Source organism: Microtus oregoni, unplaced genomic scaffold (assembly GCF_018167655.1).
Source record: "Microtus oregoni isolate MIOR12 unplaced genomic scaffold, Mior012 000000F_ref0000247, whole genome shotgun sequence".
Taxonomy (NCBI): domain Eukaryota; kingdom Metazoa; phylum Chordata; class Mammalia; order Rodentia; family Cricetidae; genus Microtus; species Microtus oregoni.
This window is the reverse complement of record NW_024543059.1, coordinates 71,726,097-71,752,957: the sequence shown is the minus strand read 5'-3', so window position 1 is coordinate 71,752,957 and position 26,861 is coordinate 71,726,097. Positions and strand designations below refer to the sequence as shown.

General features: G+C 43.6%; 1 protein-coding gene and 1 long non-coding RNA gene across 4 annotated transcripts in view; one reads left to right on the top strand and one right to left on the bottom strand.

Moving 5' to 3' along the window:
• Positions 1–25,715, bottom strand: part of Npnt (nephronectin) — a 65,133-nt gene extending 39,418 nt beyond the window's left edge. Inside the window, exons 1-3 of one of the 3 annotated variants that reach the window (XM_041658895.1) lie at positions 25,486–25,715; positions 23,556–23,656; positions 9,458–9,508 (exon numbers count right to left, since the gene is read on the bottom strand). In XM_041658895.1, coding sequence (XP_041514829.1) covers positions 9,458–9,508; positions 23,556–23,656; positions 25,486–25,556 — 223 coding nt within the window. In that variant the 5' untranslated portion in view covers positions 25,557–25,715. Of the gene's footprint in view, positions 1–5,477; positions 5,507–9,457; positions 9,509–23,555; positions 23,657–25,485 lie in introns of those variants that run through there. The other 2 variants (XM_041658904.1, XM_041658913.1) reach the window with 2 other exon arrangements.
• A 116-nt stretch (positions 25,716–25,831) lies between these two features.
• Positions 25,832–26,861, top strand: part of LOC121450352 — a 56,551-nt gene continuing 55,521 nt past the window's right edge. Inside the window, exon 1 of the long non-coding RNA XR_005974590.1 lies at positions 25,832–26,005. This is a non-coding gene — a long non-coding RNA (uncharacterized LOC121450352). The remainder of the gene's footprint in view (positions 26,006–26,861) is intronic.

The window sequence follows — 26,861 nt, the reverse complement described above, 5'->3', positions numbered from 1 at the left end:
ACTCAATGAAGGGTAAATAGTTTATACTGAATGCAGTTTTAAAAAGGAAGTCCTCCAAACAAGGTTCCCTGTCATATCCAGGCATCATCATCAAGAAAAACTTTGGAAAAAAAACCAAGCATTTAAAAAAGAAACTATTAAACTATTTCAGGGCTGATAAGATGGCTCAGCTGGTAAAGGTGCCTGCTGCCAAATCTGATGGCCTGAGCTTGACCTCAAGGATCATGGTAGAAGGAGAGAACCAACCACTTCCACAAGCTGACTGACCTCTCATCTCCACACACACCATGGCACACGTGCATGAACACAGTACATGGATAAACACGTTCAAAGTTATTCCATTGATTGTAACATGTTTAATTGTGGATGTAACCTACAGAAGTTTCCTGAGGTACCCAGAATGTTAATATTTTCTTTAAGAAGTAACATTACATATCTGTTACACGTATGTCAAAGTGACGACTGGAATTTGAAAATATCTGTGAAAAGATGAAAACGTGGCATTAAATATGAGATGCATCCAGAGGAGGGCACAGAAAGTGTGTTACAAACTTGCAACCTACAGGCTGTCCTGACTTTGGCCTCTGACCAGCTGATGGCCATCCATTCTCAGTCTTCAGGGCTTTCTGCTCACAAAGGGTTTTTTTTGCCCTCTCTCCCTTTTTTATTTGTTCTCAGCAGGATGCCCTAATCTTTGGTGCATCTAATGTACACATCCCCAGAGGTCAGAACTGTTCATGGTTCTGCTAAGCTTGGGGACCCAGTATTTTAGAGAAAACTGCTGATTGAATTCCTACCTGAAGAAACCAGTAATTACAGATTACCCAGCAGCTATTTAAAGTGTATTTAAAAAAAAAAGCTATTAAAAAAGTATTTAAAAATACACATAGAGTTGATACAATTACTTTCTTCACAGAAAATTAAAACTCTTTACATATTTTTTCATAAAAGGACCTTCCCCTAATGACCTTGGTTTTAGGTCTGGGATAGGGTCAGTAAAAACCTATCAAATAATATTTATTATACTCAATGTATTCTATTACACAGTATAAATGGATGGGGGAGTAATACAAGATTAACTGTATGACTAAGTTTTCTAAACCATGATGGGGGCTAGGATTTCAGAAAACTGAAAAGGGGATGTGGTGTGGGACCATGGTCTGTATTCTGTCAATTATATTTTAAATAAAAGCCGATTGGCCAGTAGCCAGGCAGGAAGTACAGGCAAGACAATCAGGCAGGAACTAGAGGCAGGGTGACCAGAACAGGAGAATTCTGGGAAGAGAAAAGCTTGGTTTTCAGTCCTGTCCAAGCCACAGAAGAAGTAAGATGTGACTGCCTTGCTGAATAAGGTAGCGAGCCATGTGGCTAACATAGGCAAGAATAATGGGCTAATATAAGTTATAAGAGTTAATAAGAAGTCTGAGCTACTAGGCCAATCAGTTTATAACTAATGTAGACCTCTGTGTGATTTCTTTGGGACTTAATGACTGCAGGAACCGAGCAGGACAGAAACCCCCGACAACAGGGATGGAGTGTGGATAATGATGATAGCTACAGAGCCTCAAGGCTGAACTCCAGTCATGGAGAGCAGCTGTTAAAGGCACAGTGGAGTCTGCAGGCAAAGACTTTGGAATATGAACAGGTGGGTGGGGTAAGGCAGTGAAGGGCGATCTCAGTGAGGGAAGGGGTTCTTGTAGGCTATCCTGTGACAGCAGATGAGGTCAAACGAAGCCCAAGGTAGATCAGAAAAGGCCGGTGGTACTCTTTGGATTCCTATCTCCATTTCCTTTTTGCCTTAACACAGAAATGTCCTTTTGGTTTTTGTTTCACAGTGTAGTAGAAGTTTACAATGCCATTTCTTATCCTCCTTGGCAGACAGGAGTAACCAAAGAACCAAATTCTGGCTAGTTTATATAGCAATGGAGGTAACTGGGTGGAGTCGTTTAGAATGCTACTTAGGGGAGCCTGTGAGATAGGCCCATGTCTGTATTATCGCTGAGAATGGAATCACAGCTCCTTTGGGACCAGTGGTCTTCAGAATGGAAAGAAAGATAGAGCAAGAAGTCCTAGTGCCAGCCCCATTCCCTGTGCTGCTCTTGCACCCAGCCAAATACAACTCCCAAATATAACTGACTGATCTTGAACGCTAGGCTATGGAATATGAACCGAAAATGTTCTTATTAAGTCAGCCAAGGGTAGCTTGCTTTGCTTTCTGGATATACAGTTAGAAGTCCTATTAGTACCATCTAGTACAGAAATAAAATGTGTCACGTTTTTTAAGTCTACAATATCAAATATTCATGCAGGCGTGCAACAGGATCATTTATAAGTAACCAGAAAGCACATGTCAATTTTTAAAAGCTGTATGAAATTGGTTCCCCACATTAGTGTAAACTGGCCTGCGTAGTAATAACTAATTCCACTGTAATGTGGCTTTCAGGAGTCAGCAGAAACGACATACTTAATCTGTGTTATTTTGTGAACTGGATCATCTACTTGAAAGAGAAAGGACAGACAACCTGTTTTTCAGTTAGTAGCAATCTTCTAAGCCACCGAAAGGAGATGATGCACTGAGCCTGTGTCTATAAATACTACAGGAAATTAGATAGGGTGAGATGGTGTCTCTGACCTGAGTATACTGGAAACAAGAGAAATGGAACACATCAGATGCTGTACTAGAAATGGACCACATTGGATGCTGTATTGGAAATGGACCACATCGGATGCTGTACTGGAAATGGACCACATCGGATGCTGTACTGGAAATGGACCACATCGGATGCTGTACTGGAAATGAACCACATCGGATGCTGTACTGGAAATAGACCACATTGGATGCTGTACTGGAAATGGACCACATTGGATGCTGTATTGGAAATGGACCACATTGGATGCTGTACTGGAAATGGACCACATCGGATGCTGTACTGGAAATGGACCACATCGGATGCTGTACTGGAAATGGACCACATCGGATGCTGTACTGGAAATGGACCACATCGGATGCTGTACTCTCACTGCTACTCTCATGGTTTCAGCTCAGTAAAGAAAAGTCACATAAGGATCACGGATCTGATAGCTGTTTCTCCCTTCAAAATCAGCCTCAAGGGTGAAGCCCACATGGGTAAACCACACTCAAAACTTACTCCAACATTCCTGTCACGTATAATGGGGCTTGGAATAACTGCTAAGTCACTGTTTTGACTAGAGAACGAAACAAGTCTCCACAGTCAAAGCAAACACAGCTCTCTGATGACCCAGTCCTGTTTTCTGTTTAGCTGCATGCTAGAGTTTCACTCAGAACCATGCTAGCTTTTGCAATTGGCATTCTGAGAGCTCAAGGGTGCTAATCTAATTCTGACAAAAAATTAAGTTATTCAAAGCTAGGGGACAATTTATCCCACACATCAATTTTATAATGTTTCATACGTGACTGAATCACACTGGGAGTCAAGATCAATATCTGGAAATAAGGACATGTTGGAGGCCAAGAGGATAACTATTCTGGAAGGTGATGAGGACAAAGCCAACCTAAGCTCTATCCCTGGCAGGGATTTTCTTAACGTCAGAAGGCCTTTGAGACTTACGTGTCATGGGCTATCTTTGCCATCATGCTGTGCCTTCTCCTCCAGGGCATATTACTTAGAACCAAGGTAACAGAAGGCATTCAAGAGCTGAGCAGAAGAAGGAACAGCTGTAAAGCCAAGAAATTTTTCGAGAGCCCCCATAACTAACTCCCAGGCACTTCATGGAGCTGCTTTGGGTAGATCTGGGGAGGCAGAGGAATGCAAATATGAAGAGAATATCCTTTTCAGAGCCCGCAGTTGACCTTGGAAGAGAAAACATTGCTAAAAGCAACACGAAATACCTCGCTGCTTATTAATAGAAGCAATGGAGGCAGAGTTTTATAAAGAACTATTGGAAAGGGCCCTGAGCCATCAACGTGCAAAACAAAGCCTACCAGGCAAGCAGGATCTCCAGAGAAAACAACTCTCAGCTTTGCCGCAAACACTATACTGTTATGTCAATTATTCAACAAGTTCAAAAACATTCAGTTCCTGCTGTAATTAAAAACAGTGTAAAGTACCTCTGATTCTCATTTAAAAGGTTATCTAGTAAATGTTCTCTTGCACACTAAACTAAAAACACCACATTTCATGTAGCTTGTTTTCTTGCTGTAGTATCCATAAAAGGCAGAAAAGCAGCAGACACTGACATTGTATCGGCACAGGTTAAGAGAGTTGACCCACTTCAGCAAAAAGCTTCTTAGTGCAGTAAATGTCCAGTCTACCATTCCTATACTCACTCGTTGGCTCGCTTTCATTTGGTTGGGCACTGAGGACAGCATTCAAACCCTATCTTATGACCGAGTTCTTCCCAGACTAAACCAGCTTCATCTCCAATCACATGCAGTTAACTGCAGCTTCCAGGAAGCAACACTCTAAAATCTCCACATGTTGTCATACAGAATGCCACTCTCCCCTTGTCTGTTAGACTCTCATCTAGATGGGCTTCACTGCTCAGTTTAACCTGCACTATCACCAGAATTAGTTCTTGTACTAAGTACAGCCTTCCTCGGGGCTTCTAAGCCTGTGTGTTTATGTATATTATAAATCACAAATATGTATATTTACATATACATAGTTCACAGTATATCTTATGAGTTTTATAAATCTCGCTCGCAGACCTTGAGTTCTTTAAATATACAAAAGCTCCTTTGAAACGCAACAGTCTTCTGACGAAGACAGCCGTGACAGGTATACAAGGTGTTAAAAGAACACTGGAGAATTTATCTGCTTGGATGTGGGAGTTAGAAAGGTGCCAGGGACTGCTTTCAGGACGGTGCACTGCATATGAATTTTACATAGAAATTTATTATGTGGACAGGGGCAGGGACTCAGAATGAGCAGCATAAGAAGGGCCAGAAAGGCTCAGGAAGCAGAAAAGGGTCTGAACCTGAAGGGGCTGTGCTACAGAGAAAAAAAAAAAAACCTTAAAAAAGAAGGCAACCTGAAGATTCAGGTCAGGATCCCATCTGGAGCAGTGGCTCATCACGGGATTATACCCAGTAGATCAAAAGCATGGCAACTGACCTCCTTTTTGAACCTTGAGAGTTAATGAAAAATAAAGTCACAAGAGAGGCAGAGTGAAGAAATTCATTTAATCGTCAGTTGTCTTTCCTAATAGTAATAACCTGTTTATTAAGATCAAATCTTCGTATCTTGTTTATTTTATTAAGATAAAGTCTCCTCAAAGCCCTGCCTGGCTTGGAACTCTCTACATAGACCCGCCTCTGCCTCCCAAGAGTTGAGATTATATGCACGTGCCATCAGGCCTGGCTCCTTCATAATTTTTAATTCCTATAAAATAGAAGTTCCTATCCATTACACATTTGGAAGTGTACTGAACTGACCAGATGGCACACTGCAGGAACTGTTACTCTTTGTAGAATGGTGTCTAAGGCGCAGGCTTACCTTCATGGGCAAACACTCCAGCAGTACAAATGTTGGTTCACAAACCACTACAGTACCGTGGGGTAGCTTGAACCAGGCTCCATGCAAGTGCAGTAACAAAACACAGAGAAGGGACAGAGGTCACTTATGACAGTAAGGGCAGCGTACAGAGGAGAATGGCATTTGAACTGGGGCTGTGACTCAGGAAGGCATACAAACTCGAAAAGCAACCCTGCTCATCCCTCCCAAGAACCATTCACTTCTAGCCATACATCTGTCTATAATTAGAAGTGGTAGTGACATAAAATAGAAAGGGCTAGCCAGAGAGAATGACAACCTGCTTATAGAGGATGACCTTTTTCCAGCCTTTTGATAGAAAGAAATGCTAAACCATTAGATCCATTCAAGGGTGAGCCGAAAGGTGAACTGAAAAGCATTTCTACACAAACAGAAAACTTTTGGGAAACATTTCAGCAAATGTGACATGGTGACGCTATGACACATTCTTCCACTTAAAGCTGATCCTCTATCAGGTACCTGTGGCAATTACCAAGTTTGCTGGAAGGGCCCAAGAGCAGGAAGGAAGATATGCGTAGTCAATGGTGGAGGATCAGAATCAGCCTGGGCAGGCCAGACCCCATGCTGGAATACATTGTATCAAAGCTTCTCAAGTGGTCCACACTTAACACATCCCAAACTGGAGTCAACATACGCACGTTCCCCCATGTTCTCTAGTTCACCAAATAACACACAGGCAACTCTTGAGTCCTCCTTGATTCCATCTTCTTCACTCTCCCCCACAACCACCACTTTCTTGAGAGTACGTAGCCGCCAGTCCCTGAGCTAAGTGCTCTGTAAATATGTTCACATTTGATCCTTACTTAAAATTCCTATGAGCTAGGACTCCTCTCTGCCTCTCACCAAAATGAAGTTATACTTAGAAAAGATCTTCATGGAGCACTGTCCCACAACAGCCTTTGTGCTGTGTCTCCCCATCCATTCTGGCTTACTATCTTTTAGGACCTTACTATCCTCTTTGTTGCTACCACTAATTAAAACCAAGTCTAACTTCACCGTGTGGACTGTAAAAACTCCAGCTATGAACCTCAAATAGTTATTCCTTACATCGCCAAAGAGGAAGTTCCTAAATTAGCCCCAAACCTCAAACGCCTGCATGTGCCAGGCATTTTCCCTGAAGGAAGTGAACTTGAATAAAATGGAACACATGCCTCTTCTGTCCGGGTTGCTTCTTAACAAACTGTAGCCCACAAGTTCCCAGAAGCAAGACCAAGTGACTAATCTTCAGCACTGCCTGCGACATCGGTGTTTCCTGCGAAACCCTGACAGTTTCAAAAACCAGCTCAAACACCCTCACCAGCGAGAAATCCACCTATGTGTCGACTCATCAGCACCAATCGATATGCTCTAAAATAGCATGCAATTTCCTTGTTTAAAATCTCTACCATGGTCCTGTATTACCTTGTGGTCAAGGCTAACCTATTTAATGACATCAAAGGCTCCCGGAGACATCCCTACTTGCTTCTCTTATCAGACATCCTTCAACACGTATCCCACGGCTGAACTAGGATTCATCCGGTTCCTGGAGCGTGCTCATGTTGGCTCCTGAGATCTCCGTGCAGTTTTCTGTCTTCCAGAAGTGCCCTTCGCTCTCCTTATCCATCGCAATTTAGCTAGGCATCACCACACATCCTTCCTGGCTGATGGCACCGTTCACGGAGAGGCACACTTACGGTTTCCATCATCAAGATATATCACATTACAGAGCATCTCTCTCATCCAGTGCTAGGTGGACCTTAACCAGCGATGCCGACGAGTGAAGGCCTGGCCCTTCATTGTACTGGGAAGATGTCTGCATGGCACTCAAGACCAAGCGTGTAGTTCTACTCAATACATATCTGTTGAACAGATGAATTAACCAAACACCATGGAGCCTATGAATTTGCCATTGCTCTTACTCAGCAAGAAGAGATTCTTCCCCTGAACTTTCTCAACTCTTCTGAAGATTTTTATTTATTATTATTAGGAGAGGGGAGCTACCCATGAGGGTAGGAGTGCCATGGTATGCATATGGAGCCAGTTCTTTCTTGTCTATCGTTATAAAGGTTCTGGGAGTTGAACTCAGGTCACCTGGTCATGTAACATTTGCCCACTGAGCCATCTTGTCTGCCCAGCCTCTACACGTTATCTCTAGCTTTTTCCTATGCTAAGATTGTAGAAGGAAGAAAGACCAACCATCTCATCTAGATGAGTTCCTTGACAGCCGAGGTCCATGCTGTGCTCAAATTTGTGCATTGCTGGCTCCTAGCTTTATCTCCTAGTAAAGCACAGTAACTGCAAATGCTAAGGCTCATAGTTCAATGCTCTTTTCTTCTAGTTATTTTCCTAAGTGCAAGCACTGTGAGCTAACCAAAACTGTTCCACTGAGGGCTTCGTGGAAAGACATTATTCACAACATGGAAAAGAAGTGGTGCCAGCTAAAGACAGCATCCTCACAATAGGTTCTATTTCAGCAACAAACAACTAAAAAAACGTCCTACTTCCTATTCACTCTGAGTTACAAAAGATGGACATGGGAAATGAAAGGCAATTGAAACATAGTAGGTATGCTCTTCATCCTACAATGCAGGGAAACACAGCTCTGAGCTCCGTTTGTGATCTTCACGTGGACCAACACATCCATCAAGAACTGTTTAAACATCAGTTGACATGACAATATGGACGGAGGAAATATCACAGGCACCACCCCTAGATGAAAAGCTGCAGGCACTGAGAGAATTAGCCTTCCTCAGGAAGGAGTCCCCTAAATGACCATCCAATATAACCAATCCCTAAGTGGTCAGTCTTAAAAACACATACCTACAAGCAAAGCTATATGGACTCAGTAGGTTGCATTTATATGCTTATTTTTATATACATGTACTATAATTGAGGGGAAAAGACCATCCATATTAGAGCAGTGATGACAGAGGTTGGAAGAAGGAGAGAATAATTTAATTATATCTTAATTAAGAATTTTTAAGGGGAATTATTTTAGAAAGTTGTTCATCTACACCTATAACCTCAGGACTTGGGAGGTCAAGGCAGGAAGATTCAGAATTTGATGTCAGCCTGGACTACATAGTGAGTTTGTTTGAAGCTGTCCTGGGGGTACGTAGATAACTGACAGACAGAGAGACAGAGAGAGACAGAGACAGACAGAGAGACATTGATTATTCTATAGGCAGCATTCTACTTAGGGCCAGAAATCTACCCCCCAAAAGTCTGACTATTTCAATTGACTTTTTCATCAAATGTTCTTGAACTCCTACCTGTAAAGGGTCTCCAGTGACATGGGATGTTGTCTTACAGCAACCACCTTGTGTGATCTCCTTAGAGGCAGCTGCACGCTATCATTTGGTATTATCTTACCGGAACTGCTCACTAAAATGGTGAAAGTGTTGCAAATGGCCTTTCTCACTGTACAAACCTTTTAACTAAGAAATATTTTTGCACCAAAGCATCAGGTGGAAAGTATGGTCAATGTACAGATTGTTATTTGATAAAAGAAAAAGTATTTCTTACCTGAATTACTCCATGAAGAACTAACGAACACGGAACACAATTCCCACAGGTTAGTGAGGGGCTGGCGTTAGTAATTTCATTTGGCGGACTTTGTTGTTCTACATTTGTGTCTTTCAGTGTTAAAAATTTAAACTGTCCTTTATGTTAGAATGGAGGTCAGTTTGTTAGATTTATAAAAGAAGAAGGAGAAAGAAACACTGGAAGAGACTATTTAACCTAAGGACTTAGTTAAAGTTAGCTTAGAATAACTAAAAGCAGATAAAAATAAAAATCTTTGTGGACTAGTTCCCCCCAGTTACAGTCACTCAAAGCCAAGTAATGTCAAGCCTCGCTTATAGCTTCACAGAGGATCATTTAGATGTTATGGCTTTCAAGACATATATTAGCCAGAATTATGTCAAGAAATATGTTCATCTAACCTTTGAGCTGGCACCTTATCCTTGCTAGTCTCTGCCTTAAGACGTAGAGAGCTGCAAAACAAATGGCCAAAAATAGAAATTCCAGATCTTTTCTCTGTAAGGAGGCAGGTCTTGGGTATGACCAAGTTGTTACATTCCCGGAGACTTACACACATTCAACTTTCAGGGCTTTTTCTGAAACAAACAAACAAAAATCTAGGACATGTTTAAAATAGTAGTATTTTAGTCATCGTCTTGTTATTAGAAAACATTTTGTAACAAAAATATTAAGCAATAATTGAAATGATGCTATTTGTCTACAGTCCAAATTCTTTTGAAACATTTTAAAACATTTTTAGTGTGTGTGTGGACGTGTGTGTGTGTGCGTGCGCATGTGTGTGTGTGTATAGGTGCACATATACCACAACGTACATATGGAGACCAGAAGACAGCTTAGCAGTGTTGGTTCTCTGCTTCAACCACATTGGTTCTGGGGATCCCACTCAGGTTCTCAGGGCAGGCAGCAAGCATCTTTACCCATTGAGCCACCCTGACATCCATCTTGTCCGCTACCTATAGTTCAAATTCTAATGAAATATTTCAGAGCTTTTTTGATACTGTATCTTTCAATATTTCATTTTCAAAACATTAACTCTTTCTTCCTAGAGTCAGTATCCTTTTATTTAAATAAACGTTGGACAAAGCATCTGAAATTTTTTTTTTTAGACTTTGGCTCAATCAATGCCTAGGGCTGGTGGCACTTACATTGGCAGCAGCTGTTCACTTACCTTTTCTTCTCCAGCTTTGGGAAGAACACATCAAAGTTTGTTTTCTTCCCTTGCACAGCACTGTCTTCTTGCATGGATGCTTTAGTTGTCAATAGCAACAAGAATTAACTGTAAGACCTCAGCCACGTCTCTTGGAGACGCATAAATATCCCCGTTAAATGAAAGAAAAGGGAAGAAACTCAAAGCACTACAAACAGTGGTCAGTGTTGGACCAGCTTAGAGTCCTAGGGGTGAGAGAAGAGATGTTTATTACTTCTCTGTAGGATGACTGTCTTCCCTCTTTAAACTAGAAAACATCCACTTTAGGTATGACAATTTTGTGTATTTGTGTAATTTAATGGGGTCTTTTGATGGAGTAACAGAATAATTTTTTTTAGGACTTTGATTTGACTCAATCAAATTGTAACTATTCATTCAGAATGATTCCACAGTTTTATTAGAAGCAAGCATTCCATTTGCTTGCCAGACTTTTTGTTTGTTTATACATGATGTGATTTGTGTGCAAGCATGTATGCATGAGTGTGTGTGTGTGTGTGTGTGTGTTGCATGCATGCGAGTTTGGGGATGCGTATGCCAGCGTGCGCACATGCAGAGGGCACAGGGTGTCTTCCTCTATTGCTCTCTTTCTTACTGAACTAGAGGCTGGTCCATTAGGCTAGGCTGGCTGTGAGCAAGCTCCCTCCTGGGATCTGCTTGCTTCCCCCTCCTAATGCTGGAGTTAGAGCAAAGTGCATAAGACATGGTTTTTAATATGGGTGCTGGGGATTCAAACTCAGGTCCTCATGGCCCACTGATCCATCTCCTTGGCCTTTGTTTGTTAGATATTTTTACTCATGTTGGTTGTGTTTCTAGTTTGCACTTTGTTTTATTGCCTTTAGTTTAAAATAATTCATCATATCTTGATAGTGACCCATTTATTTAAATAAAATAATGAAATGCATTATAAGTATCATCTAAAAAAAACACTGAAAATAAATCAAAGCATAAAGAACATTCTAGATGGCACATTTACAAGATTGTGTATGGCCATGATTATGCATAAGAAATAAAATGTAAGAGAATATTATTTCCTTAATATATTCCATAACCAGTTTTGAATAATTTATCAGGAAAAATACTTTAAATTATGTTAAACAAAGAAAAAAGGAGTCATTGCAGGATAAAAAAACATCATTATTTTCAATCTAGCTCTATTAGTACTGTAGAGTCCAACAGTATAGTCTACCTCCTTATAATATCTCAAGGCTAGGTTAGAAATTAACATGAGCTGCCAAACATCCCAGATTTAGTAAATGTATTGGTGCAAGTATGCACACCTCTCAGGGCTTCTAGTTTAAGTCTCAACCAATACCCCATATTCTAACATTTATATTTTAAAACCATAGAAAACTTCTTTTTAAAGAAATATTAAACATGGAATATGGCCAGGTAGTGGGGGCACACACCTTTAATCCCAGTGCTAGGGAGGCAGAAGCAGGCAGATCTCTGTGAGTTTGAGGCCAGCCTGGTCTATAGAGTGAGTTCTAGGACAGCCAAGGCTGCACAGAGAAATCCTGTCTTAAAAAAACAAAAACCAAAACCAACCAAACAAACAAACAAAAAACTCAAAACAAAACAAAACAAAAAACATGGGTTAGATGACTTCCAAGAAGTTTCTGGGGTCCATTCTCTGTTGATGGATAAGGAAATTTTCATAGGTAACCTACAGCCCAATTCTTGACAAGTTGCCAACAATACATTGCCTGCATGTGTCTTGCGTCTTAGTATAGTGTGAGAAGCCCTAGGATGAAGATCATTGGGAACATATAACACAGGGAAACTCTGTCCCCCTTCCCCTGACAATTTGTTTCTCCACAGCTACTGTAAATGGTCATGGGAGTTAAGTCCACTCAACTCTGCCAGCAAAGGCCCTGGTTCCTAGTTCAGGACTCCAGAGGAGCCACTTGTAACGGGTTCCAAAACACTGCTTCAGTTCATCTAAGACTTCTCACTGGTAATGCACCGAGTTCTGCTCCATACCCTTACAATCAATAAGTACATTGATAAGTATATGAAACTGTGACGAACCAAATCAAGTAAACCATTCAGTGACTAGATTTTCCTGCCTACTGAGCCCTGCTCTGTGGGTTAGGAGACAACCCTGAGCTTCAGACAATGCTAAAGATATACCTCTGTGATACAGGGTGTATCTAGCATGTGTGTGAGTCCCGGGCTTTCTCTCCAGCAATGGAAAACAATCTCTATAGCCACCCGTGGTGGCATGCACTTGCAATACCAGCATTCAAGAGGCAGAGGCAGAAGGATGGCAAGTCCGAGGGCAGCCTGGACTGTATGGTGGAAATAATAACGGGAAGGGGGAAATGAACTAAGAGGAGGGAAGCAGACAAGGGGTGAGAATACAATACCATGCGTCAAAAACCATAAGTATTCATGGTGCCCGCCTTTTTGTTGGCAGTTTAATTTACTGCAGTTTAGGTTTGCACTGAAAGGTTGTGAGATGCCCAGCTGTTAGGCCATTTAACACCTTTGGACAGGAAACAATGAAGTCCTACAAAGTTGGTGGCTAGTGCAATGACCCCATGAGGTAGACTGAGGCACAGAGCGTCTTAAACATGTGGCCCAGCAGGCCAGGTGCCAACCCCTCACTGGGACAGGTACGAGAGGGAAAGGAGCAATGTTCTATCTGCCAGATCCTAACCATCAGCTACCAAAACTAGCAAGTCTAGAAAGTTCTCCGTATCCCAGTCTTGAATTTAATAGTTTTCATTGCCAAAAACGTGGCATTCATCTGGGAAAATCTCTTCACAGTCAATTACCCAGCTTGGCACAGTTATACACAAACATCTGAGATGACAGACAGCAGAACACAGGTATTTAAGAACCGCGAAGAGCCGAGTTTTCAGGCTGTTACTTCATGACTATTAAAGGCAGAGAATTCACGGGCTCAGACAACAGGGTACTTCGCAAACCTATACATTACTTCTCAGCAATTTGACATTCTCTTTGCTAATAAACTGTTTTAAACCCCAATTTTATTTATTATTATTATTATTATTATTATTATTATTATTATTATTATTTACTTATTCATTTGGGGTTTTGGAGTCAGGGTTCCTCTGCTGTAATAGCCATAGCTGTCCTGGAGCTGGCTTTGTAGAACAGGCTGGCTGTCCTCAAAGTTAACAGAGACCTACTTGCCTCTGCCTCCTGGAAGGCAACCCTGGCCAACCACAGTGTCTGGTCATGTTTCTGCAGGAAAACAGCCAGTTCTGCAGAATTGCTGCCATTACTCCATAGAATGCTTAGAGAGACACTGACCAAATTAACTATCTGACTTTAAACTCTACCAACAAAAATCATCTACGTAAAATCCGTAGTCAAAAGTATAGTACCTACCAAGACTAGTCCTGACTTTTAGTATAACCAACTACATTGGAAAGCAAGAGCTTCTGATAAAACAGAAATATCTATTTGTTTCCCAAAATCATCTACCATATTCCAAAGCTAAAAATAAGTCTGATCATATTTGTATCTATCTTCCTCCACTGGAATTGCAATGATTTAGTAATTTTATCAGGCTAAATTAAAGCTGAAATCCTTTATAAAGACTGTGAAATGATATGGAAATGAACAAACAGATGATTTTTATAAGTTTTTTCCACACACCATAATAACTCATCTGGGCCTATGTTGGCTTCAATAGGAACTTTATAAGGACCGTAATTGTCTCTTTAATTATGTATTAGTAATTATGTATGTATAGAAATAAAAAATCTATAATGATACTGTAATACATTAAAGTAGAAAATTATATTTGGTATTACTTAACCAAATGCTATACCTCATAACATGCAACGTTTTAGTAAGTACAATTATTTTGCTTCTTGTCCCAACATGTCCCTAGAGAAGCACTAACAACCACTGTAGACCAGTGCAACTGATTTTCTTCACAAGCTAAACTGTCTTGGCTAGCTACTATTCTTTGAAGAAGATCCTTCATTTGTTTTGATTAAGTAGAAAATGCTAACTCCTGAGTTCTCCTCCAGGGCTGTTCAAGGTGAGAATCCTGGCACATTAAACTGCTGCTTCGTGTAGGTGTCTGGAGACTAGGTATCTCTGCTTCTCCTAAGGAGACAGGGTCTTTACTGGATTGGAGCCCTCTCAGAACACACACCATCCTCTTGTTACTATTTGGACTTTTGTGATGATTTGTTTTCAGAGTGGGGGGCAAAGAGGGGAGAGATGGAGAGACAGAGGAAGGGAGGGACTAAGAGAAATCTTACAGGCTATCCATGCACCAGGATTCCATGTCTCATTGCTCAAGGAGCTTGGCGAGGAGTCCATGAGATCCAGCCCCTCCTCACACTGTAGTGGAGAGTGCAGACTGAAGTTTGGGTTCCAGACCATCCTGTGCACAGTACTTTCTTCAGGCTCTTCCCGTCTACCCAGGCCCAAGTGCTTACACAGAAAAGTCCTCCTTGAAGTCCAGATAGATCAGGAGGAGATCACATACTCTATCCACAATGCTTGCCTCCTGTTCTGTCTTTCAATGTTTACTTAAACATTCGTTTCTTACTTTTTAAAAAGTAAGATGAAGCCAGGCGGTGGTGGCACACACCTTTAATCCCAGCACTCAGGAGGCAAAGGCAGGAGGATCTCTGGGAGTTCGAGTCCAGCCTGGTCCATAAGAGCTAGCTCCAGGAAAGGCTCCAAAGCTACAGAGAAACCCTGTCTCAAACAAACAAATGTAAAATGAAAATGATTTTGAAAAAGCGCCAGTTTCCAAACAAGATAGAACAAAAACAAATAGGATTAAGGAGATCAGGTCTGTATATCTTTTAAGGCATCTTCAAAGGGACCAAAAGTAGAAAGTGACTGAGCAGAAAATGTCACTTTAAAAAATCAATCAAGATTTATTCTCCTTTTAGTTACCTCTCTCCCCCCACCCTCTCTCTCTCGGAACAGGATATCACTGTAGAGTTCCCCCATACTCTGTTGTATGGAACATTGATGATGATACACGCTCAGACAGTTACTGTAGCTGGTATACCTTGTAAGAACACAACATTGAAAACTACCTTGCTACATATGAGTAGGGGATTCTTATTGAACATCTGCGTGACAGCAAACTGCAAAGCCATTTAAAGGACTGAGTCACGTTTACGTGAACCTGTAAGGACTGGTCTTCAAACACTTTTGTTAAGGTGCAGAAGAGTTTTAATTTTTGCTGATCTTAAGTGAAAAATCTTAAAAATATTTCGGCATTACTGCAAAGACTAGGAAGAAACAATGAATGTCTACTGGAGATGAGAACTTAGAGTCAAGAAAACAAGAAGGAAACAAATACTTACCATGACTGCAGCTCCAGAGGGCTCTCTCTTCCTCCCTCTCTCCCTCCATCCCTCCTGCCCTCCACCCTCCCCTTTTCATTTTTTCACTTAAATGTTCACTTCTTACCTTAATTTTTCTTTTACAAAGGATGAGTTACATAAATAACGTAACCAAAATAGACAATAGAAAATGTAAATCCATTCCCCCCCCCCAGTGTTAAAAGCATTTTCTTTTTAATAAGTGCTTTTGGTCTTTTTGTAACAATGTGTCCCAGATAGCATTCCACTCTTAGCTTCTACTCCTCCTTCAGAGATTATGGATCCGGGAACACAGCACACACCACGTGCACAGGGACACTGCATTAGAGCTGAAGTTGAAAGTCCTTAGAGAGTGTGATTCTTTAGAACAAGTAAAAAAGACTCTACCTTAATGAAGAGTAGACAACCTGACGGCTACAAGCCAGGGGGAGATATTGGCAAAGGGACAAATTTCAGCCCATCATACCAACATTAGTCAAATGTCTAAGGAAAAACAGGAAACTAGGATCAGACTAACAAGAGGCTTCCTTGGAAGAGAGGTGGACGGAGAGCATCCTAAAATCAAGCAACAAGCAATGGACCAGTCTCTTGATTCAGCATCACTGAGTGAGAAACCACTCTCTAACTGACCAGAGCTAAGAATATGTACGCCATTCAGACACACACAAGCATTTGTCTCTCCTACATATTAGAACTCTGTAACTCAGCAGATTTCAACATTTCGTTCAAAGTTATTTTAGAAGCAGTGCACAGACCCAGCAGGAAAGGACTGGTTAATTAATTACAGGGCAGCTACACAATGAATCCATACAAAGGGACTTTTCACATACAGATAACAAGGAAATGACTTTGAGATGTTCTGCAGTGAAGGCACAGAGCCGGTTATGATGGGGGAAGAGTCTTCTGTTTTGTGTTAATTTCATTGGTTAAATAAAGAGACTGCCTTGGCCCTTTAATAGGACATAAAATTAGGTAGGCGGAGTAAACAGAACAGAATGCTGGGAGAAAGAAGCTGAGTCAAGGAGTCGCCATGATTCTCCCACTCCAGGCAGATGCAGGTTAAGATCATTCCTGGTAAGCCAGCTCGTGGGCTACACAGATTATTAGAAATGGGTTAGATTAATATGTAAGAGCTAGCCAATAAGAGGCTGGAACTAATGGGCCAGGCAGTGTTTAAAAGAATACAGTTTCCGTTTAATTATTTCGGGTATAAAGCTAGCCGTGTGGGCGGCTGGGTGGCGGGACACAGCCCCACTGCTCCTATTTCAACACGGTTATCCACTATATTCTATTTGTATAGAGCAGGTAGGTGGCAAGAGAGACAGAGAAGAGACCCAGAGTATGAAAAATATCTCTGAAAGGCATACAGGACCACTGATGGCGATTATTTCTCTGAGGAGTGGTTATCTCAGGAAATGAATACATTTTTCTCTCTAAAAAAAAAAAAGATCAAGATTCTAAAAAAAAAAAAAAGCTTTGGGAAAATGTAAAAACCTACAAACAACTGAAAAAAAAAGATCCTGCTCTCTTCAGGAGCATATATACTAAAATCACAATGATACCAAGATCAACATGGCCCACGGCAAGGATGGATTGTTAAGTTGGGAGCTTAGCCCCCCAGCCCCTCGCATCCATCCCAGCCCCTAGGCCTGGGAGTTGTATTGGTCTGGACTCCAAATCCCAGCATGCCATGGGGGGGTCAGGACCACTCCCACAGAATATTGAAGTGAGCTTCCAGAGGAGAAACAAGTGGTTTTTGGGTCTGCATGTGCTCCCTGCTGTCCTGTCTCCCCGCCATGCACTAGGCCGCCAGAGAGCGTCATTCTTAATAAAACAATGGGCATTTTGATTTGGTTTGATTTGACCTGATTGGATTTCTTGCGCCGGTGGAGCTGCCCTTTTCTTACTAATTTTTACTTATCATGGATGACTTGCAAACTGTCAAGTGCTCTGTAGCTTTTGCATAGATTTCTGTATTTGTAAACTTAACAGTAAGTTTTGAATGAGGAAAAAGAAGAGAGGAAAAGGCAAAGCTACCTCTGCATTGTGGAGGAGACAGTAAAGTTCAATCTCTGCACTGAATACCATCCTTATTCGCTGTGGGATCCCCATGGAGTGGGTCAACATCACTAACCATCGTCCCAAAAGCAGTTGGTCTGACTTGAACTGCACAGAGCACAAACCCTGCAGACAGAGTACCAAGCAGAAACATTGTGCGGGACAGCACAAGAAGCACACCTACTGTGTGCTGCAGGATCTGGTATATGAGTAGCAGCATTCTGCTCCCAGGGCCCTGTGTGCAGGACTTGTGTTTTCCTGTGCCAGGGGTGTGAGGAGAGACCTGGTCACTACCTCTCAAGAGTCTACCATGCTTCCTCTTGACTTGCCCAGCCCTTCAGCTTGATAAGCACTAAAACTTCTACTCTGTAAAGGTTAAGAGCTGCCTGGATTAACTGGAGGAAGGAGCTTGGGAAATCAGGGGCTCTTAATAGCATTGTTGCAAAGATCAGTTCTAACCGTGGAAAGAAAGAGCAAAGTTGTTTCTTTACAACTTCACTTTGAAGACCACACACACTCAAAAACTACCTGCTTCAAAAGGTCAAGATTCTTCAACACTGCTTTGGGCTTGGAATCTGCATTCCTAGACCACTCCAGGTCACTCAAGGAACTCCGTTTTCTTAAACAGTCTTTCCAGGGAAGGGGCGGCTGAATACCCTTTGTTAGAAAACAACAACAACAACAAACCCAACCTCACTTCCTAAGGATTTGGGGATTCAGGTTTGGTGACAAAATTAATTCTAAAATTATCCACAGTCTTGCTTTTATTCCTACCTTAAAAACAAACAAAAGAGAGTCTCTGTTCTAATCTCATAATGAGGAGAGGAAGCTGATGAACTCAGGACAATGGGGTATGTTCACCTCCTTTAAGCTGTCTCCAATATGGCTCCAGATAGAACAGCTACCCTAGATTCCCAGTTATTCTTGGGACACACACAATTGTACAGTTATAAATAAGCTGTTAATATAAGGCAGACTCTATGTGTAACAAAAGTGGTTTTACTTGTCGGCTACGGACGGAAAGATGTTTGCTAGAGGAGACCTCTGTGAGGGGAATAACATGTGTGACTTTCCAAGTTGGCTTCACCTGAGGGCTAGGTGGATCTGCTCTCTGGCAGAGCACTTGCCCAGCAGGTTCAAGCCCCAGGGTTTGATCCTCAGGGCCAAAAAGAAGAATTTCTAATTTAGTAGTAATCATTTAAACTTACCAAAGACACACTTCATGAAATGGTGTGAATGAGGACAAAACTCAATGACCCGTACAAGGATCAAAAAAGAAATCATCTCTTTCTACAAGACTCAGTTTCTGAGCGAAGACACAAGAGAACAACCATAAAATTAAGGGTCTCATTTGCTGCAGTGAAGCTCTGGGCCTCTTACTTGAAATACAGAAGCAATTCAATAATGTGCTGATCAATCCTATGTCTACATGCACCAGCAAGCAGCATACAGTCTAACGCCAACAATCAGGTGACTGCAAAAACGGTTTCAGGAAGATTTGCTATTCTCAGTCCCTTCTTTATTAACCTTAAGTTTAGAGTTGATCAGTCCAAAATCTTCAGGTGGGCTTTGTCCGGCTGCAGCCTTTACTAACTTAAGAGACTTGACAGGAAGAAAGAGCCCAGAACTAACAGATCAGTCTGTCTGTGTTTGTAAGGGTCAGTCTTTCCCTACCCTCCACCCAAAACAACACAAATATTTACAATTTCCATGCTCTTAATGATAAAGGATACAAAACCGTCTTAATCCATATCATCTCCTTCAGTTCCCTGACAGTCAGAGAACTCTAAGCTCTGGAAAGTGCTCTCAACAAAAATACTGTTGTCATTGAGCCTGGTCTCCACAGCAAAGGGAGAAAACATAGTGCTTGGTGCCACACACTCTGTGTTCCTCTCATCACGGAAGTTCTCCATGACCTTTGCAGGCAGGCAGGTGGCTAAGCAGCTACAAAAGTGGGGCCTCATCCCAAGCCCCCAAGTTATCCACTCCTTTTACTGAAACACAGAAACCTCAACTACGAAAGTCTCTACTTGGCAGGAGGAGAGAGGAAATTAACATAATTCATATAAAATGTGCCATTCAGATGAGGGGAAACCTAAATAACAGAAAATTACATGCAAGAAGCAAACATGTTGTGACAATATTTGAGAGACCGAGGAACTGTGTGCTGTAAATATGTAGCCACCAATAGTGAACATAAGAGATTTTCATCTGATAATAAAGAACCCCATTAATATCCAATAACTTTAAAGCCCAAGACAATTAGAAAATCAAATGTGGAATTTTCAATGAGCAAGAGATGTATTTAGGAGCCAAGAACACAAAGCAAAGAGTCAGAGAATAGAAAGACACCAAGGGTCTGACCCAACAAAGAACTATGAAAACACAGCCTGCCTATTTCTGGAAACTGTCACGCCTTTCCAGCATGGTAGGAATGCTGGGATTGGCTCTGGGTGACAGGCAGGAAATATGAGGACAGACCCTATGCCCACGGGGCTGTTCTACTCTGGCCTTCGGCAGTCCTGGAGAAAACGATGAACGTTCCAGAGTTAAATTCGGCTTTGTAGTTAATGATGGCAAGCCAGAGGGGAGGTCAGACAATTCCATGACTCTGCAACGCTAGTCTCTCTAAATAAGTCCAGGAAAAGGAGAAGAAGCAGGGGTGAGATGGAGAGGGTTTGGTGTAGATATCTGAGTCGGGTGACTGTTGGGTCAAGACATGTCATGAATGTTGAACCCAATGGAGGAGCCAAAGGTTATAAGATCCGGTAGACAATATGGGTACCACTTTCCCCCAGCAACACCTATGTTTAGAGATAAACTGTAACCACCTGTTACACAGAGTGGTTACAGTTAGCATTTGTTTTGCTGTGTTGTTTTGAAGGAAAATCCTAAAATGAGTCAATCAGAGGACCATGGCACCTTGGATAAGGAAGCAAGCGGCATGGAAAAGAACACTCAGATTATTTTAAAAGTCAAAGAGCCAAAAATACTTTTCACATTATATTTTTTTTAGAACCAGGCTAGAAATCACATAGACTTAATTCGAGATGTCTTCCTTGAATTGAATGCAAAACTTCCAGTTTCAAGAAGGCATAACCGTCAGGAGTGTTTTAGAGAGACTTCATTCATCCCGCAAGCCACTTTTTGGTGCTGTTGCATCCCTTTGAGCTGACCTCTTGCCCTCACATTCCTCCACCTTAGATCAAAACAAAGGAAGGCAGACCATCTAAGATTCTGCAGAAGAAAACAGAATCTTAATTCATCCTTATGGTCTTGCCATCTTTGGTGTTAAAGGCCAAGGCCCCTTTTCAATTTGAAGAAACTTCATTTCCTTGAGACAGGGAACCTCGGAACTATTTTTTAATTTAGCCAGCAGTAACACAAAGTGTGTATTTTTCCTGATTGAATAACTCAGAATTTGATAGCACATATTTACTCTTCCCGAACTCAGCATGGACACTGAACATGACCAAGGACAGCTGTAGCATTTGTTTAAGCCAGGAAGAATTTCAGTGCTATACAAACAACAGCTCATTTCAGGGTTCTACGCCGTTAAGGTGTGTAATATTTCAGGTTGATTTTAGAGATGAAGATAACAGAGGAAGTACAGGAATGATGAATTATTCAACCAAAGTCACACAGCCAAGAAGGTCAAACCGGAATTTAAAACCGGGCTGTCTAGACCCGACGTCCATGCCGCCCTGGGTTATGCTGGCTCCTGAACTTTCGCACATTGCAGATGAACAGCCATGTGGCAAAGACAATCTTACACCTCTGTAATGTGACCGCTTTAATCTCCAGTTCCTACACAGCACTTCCCTCGCAGGCTCAGGACTAACAAAGGGGAAAGGAGAAATGCCCAATGCCCCTACTTGGCATTCTTTTAGTAACAAAAGGAAGCTTTGAAAATGACAGCATCTCCAATCTGGTAGGAAATGCACGAAAGAAAGAAAAGGTCTCAGAAATCTCTGGGATGATATTTCATAATGCCACTGTAACTTTAAAAGGCCTCCGTACTTGTTCAGATTCAAATTTGCCAAGCTAGTGCATACTTGAAATCTTAATTACTTGGTACAGGAAAATAGGGCCGGCTTCTAGTGTGGCTTGGGGAATTCCACAGCAGGACTTCTCCAGAGAGTTCGGGAGTTTTCACCCTAGAATTCTTTCAACACACCTGGCATCGAACCTACATTCTCCTAATCCCTGCCTCTGGGGCAGGTGTGAAGGTGTGCCCACCGCTGCACAGGGCGTTCTGCCAGGGCATGGATCCTTGACCTGGGAGGGGCCGGGCGACTGCACAGACCTCTAGGCCCTTCACTGTTGAATTTGCCAGTTTCCTGAGAGTTTCAGCAGGGAAGAAGGCAAGTGAGCTCCTTCCTGCAAAGAGTCTGACCCTGTTCTCATCGAGGATTGGTTTGTTTCATGACTGGGTCTCTTTATTCTTTTGGTAATCTAGCCTTGTAGCTCATCAACCTTAATACTGCCTCTGACTGCCAGAATTTCTAACACCATCATGTATTTGGCAGAAGGCTACATCCTCCCAGGGGCCAGTCCTGTTTTGGATCATTTCCCCCTGAAACAACTTAATCGATTAATCTGAATCGATTAACCAGTCAAAGCAGGACAATGTTGCCTGGTCCTTTCATGGACTAGAAACCAGAAACTCCATCTCTCTTTTGCAGGAGGCAATGCCCCAAGTGAGCAAGGGGCCAGTGCTTCTAAGTCATAGGAAGCCAAACATTAGTCCCCTTCACCTGCCTGTCCCCAACAGGAGACAACAGCCTGAATGTCCACTGATTAAATTGTGACAATCGTCCTCCTTCCTCAACAAAGTTGAACACCAGAGTGTTGTTGATAATAGCGATGGAACCCTTCATCTTCCGGAGTCCCCACACTGCCACTGCCCTCAAGCCCCTTCCATTGTCCTTCTCTACGATACCTCACGCCCGACAAGATGTCCCAATGTGGAGTCCAGCTCAGTTCCCTTCATCTTACAAGATGCTGTGCTCAAAAGATGCCCAGAAAACATCTTGATCATCTGGGGTGTCTCTTTGTGGTGGGGTGGGGGGGGCGCGGAGAAAAACAGGAAGACCAGGGTAAATGTTTGAGATCCAGAACTAAGTAAAATCTGGAAAATGTGCTAAATGACTCACATTTTTGTTTAGGACGAGGAGGAACTTTACCAGGCATGTGTCTATTTTGATCACGAGTAAAACAGAAATCAGTGTTCTGATTTGGCACCGATTCTGAGGCTTTGATTTATTATGGAATTTACAAATGATGTTTTCCATGACCCTATTGGTTGGCCCATGTAGATGTCAGCACAACTTATCTCCCTAAAAAAAAACACTTGCCAATAGCAAGTGTGTCATTTTACACACTAGCCCCGATGAAGATTTTATAGGTACTCTTAAGTTCCAGGTTTATTTAGTGTAAATATCGTCTAGACACATTATCTCATTTTCATCTCAGAGCTTGGAGCAAAGGAAGAGAGAAGCCTGATAAGAACCCTGTAGTGGAAGAAGCTGAGGACAAAAGCTTAAGTGGGTGGCACAGGGCTGGAGAGATGGCTCTGTAGTGAAGAGCACTGGCTGTTCTTCTAGAAGACCTAGGTTCAATCCCCAACACCCATGTGGTACATAGACATACAGAAAAGAAAACACCCATACGCATAAAACAATAAAATAAACAAACAGACAGCATGGTAGGTGGCTTTCTGCGAATGAATGGTAAAGCTGGCACCCATGACACAGGTGCTTTGGGTTGGAAAAGGGCAGAATAAGGATTTGGGGCAGATCTGCACAGCCAAGACTTGCTTGGTAACAGCAAACCCTTCAAAGAGCAGAGTAAAGTCTAGAACCATGGTGGAAAGGAATTGGAGCTTCCAGACCTGATACTCACGTTGACACTGTCCCCAGGACTGGCGAGCCCAGCCCCAGCAGCAGTCAATCCTGCCGCCATAACGACACAGGCCAATCGAAGAGACTATTTGCCTGGGCCACCTACCAAACAAACAAACAAAAAAAAAAATGTGAAATAAAGACACGTGAGATTTAAAATCGTTCTCTCTTTGTTTTACACAGAAAAATCTACTTAAACCACACCCAGCACTTTGCTACAAACTCCTTACTGTCGGTAGGAATTTCAGGACAGGACACCTTCTCAGTAATAGTTCTCCAACAATCTAATTTCTGACTGTAAAGTTAAACATACACACACACCGGGCACACAGGAGTAGGGAGAGAAGCAGTGCCAGCTGAAACCAAGACATCCCGGGCCACCACCATTCACGGGGTGGTTTCTGAAAGCTTGAAATAAAACAGATTCCCCAGACCCACAGCTGTTGGGAAGGGGGGCAGTTTCGACTAATACACCATACACGGATACACCCACCGTACACTGAAAAGCGTTGAATAACAGATCTGGCAAAGCAGAAAGAATTTCTGCTGAGTATAAAGGACAGATAAGGAAATGGGCAAGAAGAGGCTATTCAAAAATCAAACGCAATAAAACTCATTTCGATCCAACTACCCCCTCCCATCACTGTCATGCCGCAAGAGAGGTCTAAAACCAAGGAATTTAAACTGTGGGGAACGCATAAAGTTTCTTCGTGTTTTGCAAGCTGTCTGCATCAGCAATTCAAGGACTGCAAGTTTAAGGTGCAGACCCCATGTATCAGAGAATGCTTAGCATGCGATCCTTAGCAGTTTAGATTCACACCTACCAGACTGTCTTACTCCCGCACATCTAAATAGGCTGTTTTGGACGCCTTTTAAAAACAGTAATACATTTACAAGTGTGTGTACCTCTTGGGAATGTGTGCCCCAAAGCAATGCACCATGAGTTCACGAGTGGGCAAAGAATTGGTTTTAATAAAAAAAAAAAAGCCTTAGCCCCTGACTGCTTCCCACTTCTCCTTACACTCTTTATCTTTTCAGTTCATCTTCTCTTTACTCTCAGGCCCAAGGTACAAAATAACCCCTAACTTTCTATTTCCTCCGACCAGGTGCTGAACAAGGAGCGCTGCCTTCACTCTTCCGCGCTCCGTGGCTTCCCCTCCGGGAAAGCCAATCAATCCTGCAATTGATTCGTTCCAAGATTGCAGGTAAAAAGGTGCGGCATCTTCAAGGCAGTTGAGAGACAAGCTCTAGGGGTGGGGGCGGGGTGGGTGGCGGGGTGAACCAGCGGGAAACCTGTCCAGCTGAGGCCTTCAGCAGGGACTGAGGGGAGCGACCCTCACTCAGGGCGAGGGATCTCAGAGGGAGAGAGCGCGCCGCGGTCTTGGGAGGACATGCTCAGTGACAGCGGAGACCCAGCTCGAGATTGTTGGGACCTGTCAGAGCACGCATCAGTCAGGCCCGCCAGGTCTGAGTGGTGCCGCGTGGACACACACACACACACACACACACACACACACACACACACACACGGAGCGTCCCCTCTCAATCCTCATATTGAGCTTCTGTCCCTTCTGGAGGACACACACACACACACCACACACAAGCACGGAGGGTCCCCTTAGTCCTCATGTTGAGCTCCCGTCCCCTCCAGAAATCAAGAGGGGAGCTCGCGGGTGCCCCTCGTTCCCGAGTCGCGTCCTCGCCGCCACCCTTTGTCGAGCCGCCCGGTCACCTGCAAGTTTCGCCTCCGGACACAGTCCACCCTGAGCACTGGCCGCGGGCTGCAGGGACGCCCCACTCGCCACCTGTGTCCCTGCGCCGGCTTGCGCTCAACGCAAGCGGGGCACGAGCCTCCGGCTCCCCAGTCCCGAACGGGGCTGAGCAACCGGAGGTCCCTGCGGGAAGGAGAGGGCGCCGGGGACCCATCTCACCTCCCGTCGAAGTCGGCGGCCGCCTGCAGGTAGAGCGAGGACGCGAGCACCGCCGCTAGGAGCACAGCCATGCCGGCGGGCCAGGACGTGGGGCGCTGCGGATTACGGGGAGCCGTGCGTCCCGGGATCTCCGGGTCTCCTTCGGTGCGACACCCTCAGCTGCTGGGACGCACAGGGCGCGACGCGCAGCCGGGCAGGTCTGCGGCAGGCTGGCAGAGCCCCTCCGGCTCCCTCCTGGCGAGGGGAGGTGCTGCGGCGGGAGTCGCGCCGCCCGCCCGCGGGGAGGGGCGAGGCGGGAGGGACAAGCCGCGCAGCCCGCCGCCCTCCCTTCCCCGGAGCCCTCGTGCCCTGAGCGCGCGCCGGGGCTCGCCCCTCCCCGGGCCCCCGAGGTTGGGGCAGCTCAGGGGGTGGAGACGCCGCGCGCCACCAGCGTCTGCCACGAGTGGCGCTTGCCCCGGGCTGCAAGAAAAGTTGCGAGCACAGCCTGGAAGAGGGAGAGCTGGGGGACCTGCCTGAAAGGGTGAGCCTGAGGAAAACTGAGGGAGGTTGGGGCGGGGAGGGGGGGGGGGGAGAGGGTACGCTCTCTGCGGGGTCCCTCAGACAGGTGGGGGCTCCCCAGACAGGCGGGCTGCAGGGTAAGAACACAAGCTTTAGGCACCAACACGGCAGAGGTTCTTGAACTGATTAAGGCAGAGATTGCTTCAAGAGCAGGGCCGGCGTAGCCCTGTGCCTTTTTCCTGAAAAAGGTGTTTGCATCTCAGGTCGGTTTTGAAGAAGAAACGTGCAAACTGTTCCTCTCTCCCGCAGCTCTACTCCACCAAGTTGTCCCCCACCACCCTCGCCGTGGAAGGGCTGTTACCACCTAGGCAGCTTGTGGTGGCTGGTCATGAGGGGACCTCTGTGAAACCATTTGAAATAGTTACTAATTGCTGCAGAGTAAAAAGCATTAAACTGAAGGACTGCTCATGTGAAAATACACGCTTTTCCTAGAGTATCACTGAAACTTACTTAAATCAGTCATTTTCTCAAACCATATTCCAGTGACTATCCTATCCCCTCTCTTCTCAGTTCACAGTCTCGTGGCCTTCTGGTACCCTCTAGGCATGCCCTTGTACAGCTGTCTCACTTCTTTAGCTTGTTCAGAAATCACCCGAAAGCCAAATATGAGTACTATTTAAAATTCTTATCTTACCCCTTTGGCGTCACCTCCCACTAAACTGGGCGTTTTCCCCATCCCACTGGTCTTTTTTTTTTTTTTTTTTTTTTTTTTTTTTTTTTTTTTTTGGTTTTTCGAGACAGGGTTTCTCTGTGGTTTTGGAGCCTGTCCTGAAACTAGCTCTTGTAGACCAGGCTGGTCTCGAACTCACAGAGATCCG